The sequence below is a fragment of the Papilio polytes genome, unplaced genomic scaffold, assembly GCF_000836215.1.
Source record: "Papilio polytes unplaced genomic scaffold, Ppol_1.0 DF821400.1, whole genome shotgun sequence".
NCBI classification, from domain to species: domain Eukaryota; kingdom Metazoa; phylum Arthropoda; class Insecta; order Lepidoptera; family Papilionidae; genus Papilio; species Papilio polytes.
The window spans coordinates 1,752,718-1,761,017 of record NW_013527804.1 but is presented as its reverse complement, the minus strand read 5'-3'; the positions used below and the strand labels follow the sequence as shown (position 1 = coordinate 1,761,017).

General features: G+C 34.1%; 1 protein-coding gene across 1 annotated transcript in view; it reads left to right on the top strand.

Moving 5' to 3' along the window:
* Positions 1 to 8,300, top strand: part of LOC106108699 (probable G-protein coupled receptor 139) — a 47,719-nt gene that overhangs the window by 27,624 nt on the left and 11,795 nt on the right. The window contains exon 4 of the mRNA XM_013289959.1: positions 2,474 to 2,574. Coding sequence (XP_013145413.1) covers positions 2,474 to 2,574 — 101 coding nt within the window. The remainder of the gene's footprint in view (positions 1 to 2,473; positions 2,575 to 8,300) is intronic.

The window sequence follows — 8,300 nt, the reverse complement described above, 5'->3', positions numbered from 1 at the left end:
TATTCGCAGCGCGCAGAGTAGAAGCTGAAACCAGACTGAAAGAAAAAATTAATAAAGAAAACCTAAAAAATTTAATAAGTAATAAGAATAAAAAACAAGATTTCGCAGAATATTGTAGGTCCCTGGCCAAAATAGTAATAAATAGAAATAAGACATAGAATTCTAGTCATGAAAACAGTTTTAGTCATTTATCTATTTGTATTTAATTTCATATCTTATTTTACCTTGCCATTTTATTGTAAATTTTATTTTATTATTTTAATTTAATTGTAAGTTTATTTTTTGAATTGTAAGTGCAATATTAATTTTGTCATTTTATTTGTTAGTAATATTTTCTAGTCATTTTAGTAATTTTAACATAGTGATATAAATCTAGTCATTTTAGTAACTTTAGTGTATAGGCAATTAGAAATCTTAAAAAGTTGTAAGTAATTTGTAGATATTTGTAATTTATAGTAATTTCACAATAAAGAAAGAAACGTTCCACCCGCACCTAACGTCCCTATCCCAAAAATATGCTAGGGGAAAGAGTAAAAAAAAAAAAAAAAGTTTACATATTTCCGCATGGCGTAGTTTATCTCTACAACGTGTTTGATGACTGACACAGTACACTGGTTAACGCAATAACGTTTTATTGAGCCTTGTTTAGACTTGTATACCCAACTAATACTGCCATATTGATATTTAGAGCGCGTATTCCTTCGACTAAACTATCATAACTGTTAAGTCGCGCTTCGATTTCTATGAGCTTATATAGATTTGCACACACGATTTTTAGTTGTGCAACTAAACAGTTGAAGGCTGCGACACAATCGACAATCGCACACCAGTTAAGCGATAGTTTAGTCAAAGGTCTCGCCCGCTCTTAATTTCTATGTCCGAGAAAACGTCTGATATCTAAATACGTTTTGAAGTTGTTTACTAAAATGGAGTTAAAAAAAATAGTCTATGTTACAAGTCTTTGATGTGAAAAAGTATAGCTAAACAGAGTACTAATCTTTCGTGGAAATATGACTAAAAATATTTGGGACACTGAATTTTAGATAAGAATAATGCCTAAACCCGCAGTCACGCCGGCGTTTTAAAACGCTCTACGTCAGCGTTTCGTTCGTCCGGCGCTCAAAAACAACAATGCTAGAAAAAAACGCGTTTTAAAACGCTGCCGTATGAACAGATATATGGAAGTGCATTTATTATGTTTGGGATTTATGCGTATTTTTAACGCGCGTTAATAAGGCGCCCGTGTGAGTGAAGGCTAATATTAAATGTCCAAGTCTATTGACGTCAAAACTAGTAACCCTTTTGAAAATTCCAAAAACTTCCACAAACCAGTATTTAAAAACGTATCGTTTGGTTTTTCGTTATAACTAGCTGTTGCTCGCGACTTCGCCCGAGTCAAATTGAGAAATATAGCCTATGTTACTCACTGCTAACGTAGCTTTTTAATGGTGAAAGAATTTTTGAAATTGGTCCAGTACTTATTTAGCTACTTACATAAATACAAATCTTTCCTCTTTATAATATTAGTATAGTCTACCTTTGATCACTTTTACTAGATGTTTTTGTAGTAAATATACTGGAAGTAACCTTTAGAGTGTTCACTATACTTTTTCTACTTTTATAGCAATTTAACTTTCTCTTATGAATAGTTTTCTAACTTTTATCTACATTAATTACTTCCAAAGAAAACCTAAAGGTAAAGTTTTGCAGTCAATATAGATAAGGTTTTATTAGGTAAAAGAATTCTCTGTGTTTTCAAAAGATGTCACATATAAAAAAGTTACTATTTTTCTATTTAAATCCTGAGGGTCTTAAGGGTCCCTTAAGGGTCAAAATCAACCACTCTGTCTCACTGCACGTTGACTTCACATATATCTTTGAATATCTTTTGCAGCAGTTTGCATCACGATGTTTTCCGTAACCGTAAGTCGGTGAAATATACATTCGAAGTTAGAAAATCAAAAACATCAATGGTAATAAAACACGATTCAACAAGCAAGCTTTTTCTCTCGTGTCGGTAAAAAAAAAAGCTAAACTACATAGTGGCCAGTGCTATCAGTCTAATCGATTTGAATTTGGAACATATCGTGTCAAAGGGAGTTTGTTAGCACAAACACTGGCCTCCTTTACGTACGTGCTCGGTTCCCGCTCACGTCAGCGAAGCGTTTTCAAACTGCACAATTTCCTTCGTGGAAACACGTTGTCTGGCGAAACGCGGAGGAAATAAATGGCATTCGAGTTGTTCACTCGCTTTCGAATCGATTTTACTACACTCGAAAATGCGAACTTTCGAGAAATTTAATTTTGAATACAACTATTCAAAATGGAACAGATTGACTTGAACATCGAAATTTAAAAAAGAAATCTATTATAGACTAAGATCTCAAAGCTGCAAAACATACGTCTTTTAGCAAACCTCGAAGTTTAGATTAGTAAGTTTGTTTTTTTTTTTTAAGTGTAATGTATTACGCAGGTGATACCGGCAATGTTCCACACGGCCAGCATCTGGTTAACGCTCGCGTTGGCCGTGCAGCGATACATCTATGTCTGCCACGCGCCCGTCGCCAGGACTTGGTGAGTTCGTTACACAGCGTGTTCACAAATACAAAAGCATAGTAAACACAATTACAAAGAGTGTTCAAAAATAACAAAATACAGGACACACAGAAATTTAATATAGTATATCTTTTTATGTGAAAATGTAATGTAGGAATTATAACAACTTTATTTTATTTTTTATTTGTGAAATTCTTAATTGCAAATGTCAATATTCAAATGACACCCTGCTTCCTTGATATTGGCAGCTTGTAGCTTATGGTCCCTGTCCTAGATTTGGGGTTTTTCTTTCAGTTTACCCCTTAACTTTAATAGCATGATAATACATAACCTTAAGCGTAAGTGTAGGGCTTTTTATTAAAGAAAGAATTATTCAAAAATATGCTATGATTGCTGACATCCTATGCCACGAAGTAGTGTGTTTACGCTTTTTTACATTTGTATAGAAGTATAATTTTATAGTCTACTTTATGTAGTACTAGCTTTCGCTCGCGACTCTGTCTGCGTGAAATTAAAAAAAAGTGTAGTAACCTATGTTTTATTCCCGACTATCCTCTACATATGTACCAAATTTCACTGAAATCCGTTTAGCAGTTTAGGCTACAAACTAACATCCATCCATCCATCTAAACCTTCGCATTTATATACAAGATAAGATATTCACGACCTTTCAAAACAAACATCCTAAAATGTATTAAGATGGAGATACAAAATGTCAATATTCTGGAGCGATATTAAGTGAATTATAAGATCGTGCGCTTTAGAATGTTTACACAGGGCCTGGCATTAACGAGCACTGTATATTGTGAATGTAAACATACTTCGATTAATCCTATTAATGTAACGTGTATTTCACACAGCTTGCAATATGGATGATAATTTTGTAGGGCAAACTCTCTGACTATTGAAGCCCCGAAATCAATATTAGATTTTAACATCGATCTGAAGATTATTATTAACTAGCTTTCGCCCGCGACTTCGCCCACGCTATATTAAGATAAAAAGTAGCCTATATTATGCCCGTCTATGTGAAAGTCCGGTCGAAGTCCGCCCAGCCGTTTCGTAGATTACCCGGAACGAACGCGGCTTGTGGACAGACAGACAGACAAAAGATGTTTAAATGAGATTTTCGTTATCAGCAATGCAAATACATCATCTTCTCGAAATCTGGAATTTTTCTTTGGATATTGCAAACAGATAGATTATCGTACAAATATATTCCCTATCTTACTTCTTACTTACTTAAATGTTTAGATGTTTGGAGTTTGTAGCCTAAACAGCTGTATCTCGATGAAATTTGGCATAGATGTAGAGGATAATCTGAAAGAACATACTTTGGTTTGTTTTAATTCCACGCAGATCGAGTGGCGGGCGAAAGCTAGTTTAACATATTTTAAAAAATCGTAAAATCATTTACTCACAGATTTTGTCGTTCAAAATATAAATTTATTAATATTCATGGCATTGTTTATATTCGAATATTACAAAATGTTCCGTAAGTTGCCTATTGGCTTAATTCTAGCGTAAAAAAGCTGAAAAATGTATAAGGAAAATTTTACACATATTTCATGATTCAGGAAACTGGAACTGACAGATTGACGGGAGGTCTGTAATGTTTATTTTGGAAGTCTAAATTTTTTTCCATCTATACCAATATTGTAAAGGGGAAAGGTTTGTATTTTTGGATTTTCGATTCATGTAAAAACTACTAGGTCGATTTCAGAAATTCTTTCACCATTAGAAAGGTGATTTATCTGTGAGTAACATAGGCTATATTTTTTCAATAGTTGCCAGCAACAGCTCGTTCCAAAATATTTTGCTATACAACATCATGCACAAGAGAATATGCTTTCATATTTAATTTCTACAACGATATGTAGTGTCACCTAAACTTGATAGATTTTGCAGCATTTCTTGTATTTTATATATACTATCCGTTGTATTGTTTCAACTAGCTTACGCGACTCCGTCCGCGTAGAATTAAGAAACAATAGTGGCCTATGCGTTCTTCCAGACTATCGTCTACGTCTATGCCAAATTTGATCGAAATGCGTCCAGTCGTTTAGGCTACAAACTCTAACAAACTATCGTATTTATAATATTACTATGATTATATTCATCAAGATTGAATTCGGTAGCAACTGCCAAAATTAATTAACCCTGCGCTATTATCGAAAAATTTGGACCTATGTTTGAACATTGATAGAGATATGAGACTAAACATTGATATCAAACTGATATCAAGTGGTATGACGCACGAGTATGGCCGGCGAAATTGTATCGAGACACGTCGTAAATTATAAAGAGATATCGCAGATGTTAAAACATAGAGTAAGCTTTTTTATATACAACTTACTTTCGCCCGTGATTCCGTCCGCGTGAAATTAAAAAAAAACACAAGTGAGTAGTGAAAAGACATTTTAATGTACGAGAGAAGATGAATTAAACAGTGACGTATCGACTGATCTAATAATAAACTACCTATGTACTTTATACGATATTTTATAAAACTAAATCTTTATTTCTCTATGCCTGACATGTGCCTATGTGTTCTTCCAGACTATACTCTACATCTATACCAAATTTCATCAAATTCCGTTCAGTCGTTAAGGCTACAAACTCTATCAAACGTCCATCCATCCATCTAAACTTTCGCATTTATAATATTAGTTAGATATAAGTCGAAAACCAGCAAGCGACCACCTGAATCCGCCAAAATGGCGAAGCGTCCGCTACCCATAGACATTTGCAATAGCGGATGTATTGCCTTCCCTTAAACGACGGAGGAGGAATCGCACATAAAGAGGATATTTTCCCTTCCTATCCGTCTTCTGCACCGGCAAATCCACTTTCCCTTCTCACCCTTTTCGTATAAGAAAATTGGTGGGAAGGAAACAAAAGTTAGGCCTCCGGCACCACACTCATCAGACGAAGCGCGGAACTGCTCTCACTTCTCACCTGTTTTCTGTGTGGTCGTGGTATTACCAAGCGAGCTGGCCCATTCGTGCGAAGATGTTATAGCTGTCTCTACCACTAATGATTCACACTGATTCTCCTTGTTACTAGTGATTCATTAAAGAAATATTTTAACGAGTAAAAAAATCAAACTTTTCAATGATTCAAATTCGATGACTAAACAATTTCCGTAAAGTAGTTAAAATAATATTTCGTTGAATATTTATTTAAACCGTTTTGCTTACATGTTTACGGCAGTTGGTTTTATTTCGCAGATCCTAGCTTGTGATAACATCATAAAAATGTTTATTTTAATATATCGGACTGGGCTTGTTTATGTGAATTAATTTTGTTTATTTATTCACCAATGAATCCTTACGCATTACATTGTGTTGTAAGAAATGGTATTTTAATTTTAAAATGCTTGTTATAAAAACTATTAATAACTTAACTAGAGTTGGCTAGTGACTGACAGAATAACCAAAATTGGTAACCATGTGTTCTTCCAGACTATCCTCTATGTCTATGCCAAATTTCATCAAGATTCGCTCAGCCGTTCAGGCTATAAATTCTAACAAACATCCACCGATCCAACCTTTTAATCTTAGGTATATTCCAATTTTATCAAACTACTACAAAACTATTTTATTATTACAAGAAATATCAACTGATAAAACCACTCAAATTATGAAGTAATTAATGTTTGCACTTTATTTCATACACGTTGTTTTCTAATTTCTTTATTTCTGAAAACTATAACGGACATAGAGAAACGTCCGCGTGGATTAAAAAAACTGAGTAGCCTTTTCGTTCTTCCAGACTATCCTCTAAGTCTATGCCAAATTTCATCGTAATGCGTTCAGACGTTTAGGCTGCAAACTCTAACAAACATCCATCTAAACTTTCGCATTTATAATATTAGTATGATATAGAATTTCCAACGTAAGTCTTATTCCCAAATACATTTTCCAAATGTTTGCAAAACATTAATCAAGACCTCATTCAAAATCAATATAAAGCAATAAATCACGTAACTCGTAGTTCAATTATTTTTTCTCGTACTCGTTTCTATAAATTAATGCGTGTATCGGAAACTTCTTCACAGAGCAGTGATTGATTGAAGAGGAAACCAGTAACCCAGTTTCAGATTTATCCATCAAGTCTTTAATCAACTGAAAGTCGGAATTCAAACATAGATATGGGAGAAACGTATATTTCTTAATGTTAAGGAGTAAATTAGTATCGTGCTGTAGAATTTGCGCAACACTAGATTGTCGGTATTAACGTCACCTCCCTAGCTGACAGCTGTCAATGTCATTTGAAGGATTGATGATTCGGGCGCATTTCTGACGAGTTCTCTAGTTCAGTGTTTAAATTAATATCGCTAATTAAAATTATATTAACTGTTTAAAAATAACCAACACGTATCGTCAGATATTCACAATGTGTAATTAAAATTAATTAAGTATTAACCAGTCAGATTTCTAAGTACTGGTAAATAGTGAATAGAGTAGTCCCGTCAAAATCGGCCCAGCCGTTTCGGAGGTCACCCGGAACAAACGCGACAAGCAGACAGACAGACAAACATTTTTACATGCGATTTTTATCAGCAACGCAAATACATCATCTTCCCGAAATCTAGATTTTTTCTGATATTTCTAACAGACACTCCAATTTCCTTACATAACAATAAATAATAAATAAATAAGATCATTTCTAGTTAAATAATAAAAAAATAGTAAGGGAAAGACTTATTTGGAATACAATATGACCACGAAATGAGAGCACTCGTTCGCTTGTCGAGTTAACATGTTTATTTAGTGGTCGTTAACAGGGAACTAAAGTTTGCGGTCCACATACATGTATGTGGTTTGTTAGTTTATATCTACGCTATAATATACTAGTGAATCTATGCTAATGTAATAAAGGGTAAACACACTGCTTCGAGGCATAGGATGTCAGCAATCACAACATATCTTACTAATATTATAAATGCGAAAGTTTAGATGGATGGATGGATAGATGGATGGATCGATGGATGTTTGTTAGCGTTTGTAGCCTAAACGGCTGAACGGATCTCCATGAAATTTGGCACAGGTTTAGAGCATAGTCTGGAAGAACACATAGGCTACTTTTTATTCGTGGAATAGTTACGGTTCCCGTGGGATTCATTAATTTAGTTTTTTAATGTTTACTCGATCATTCTGCAATGGTTCAACATATCTTATTGAAATTTGGCACAAATATAAAATAAAGTCTAGAGTACACATGGGATAAGCTTCATCCCCGAGAAATATCCGGTTCCCGAGGGATACGTAGCTTTTTGTAATTTTAATAGTTTGTATGTTTTCTAATACCACGCGTATGAAGTCGCGGGCAACAGCTCGTATTTGAATAATCCTTTCTATAATAAAAAGCCCTACACTTGCGACATGCTTTAGGTGTTACATTTTCACGGTATTAAATTTAAAATAAATTTAAACCTTCATGTGGGAAAGGGACCATAAGCTACAAGCTGCCAACATTAAGGAAATTTAATGCAGTGCTTAAAGTTTTAAAGTTAATATTGCTAGTACAACTATATTATTTGATTAAAATTACTCACAGTTTTTTTTACGAGTGTTTACTAAAGTGCTCCGATCTGAAATAAAATGTTTTCGAGTAAATGTTTCCGCAATGGGAACTCATAAAAAACACAACAGTCCTGCAAACCTGTAATTATGCTCAAATGTTTTTTGACTAATGATTGCAAACCTCTGTCAGCAGAAAATAAAAGCATCGCTATCGTA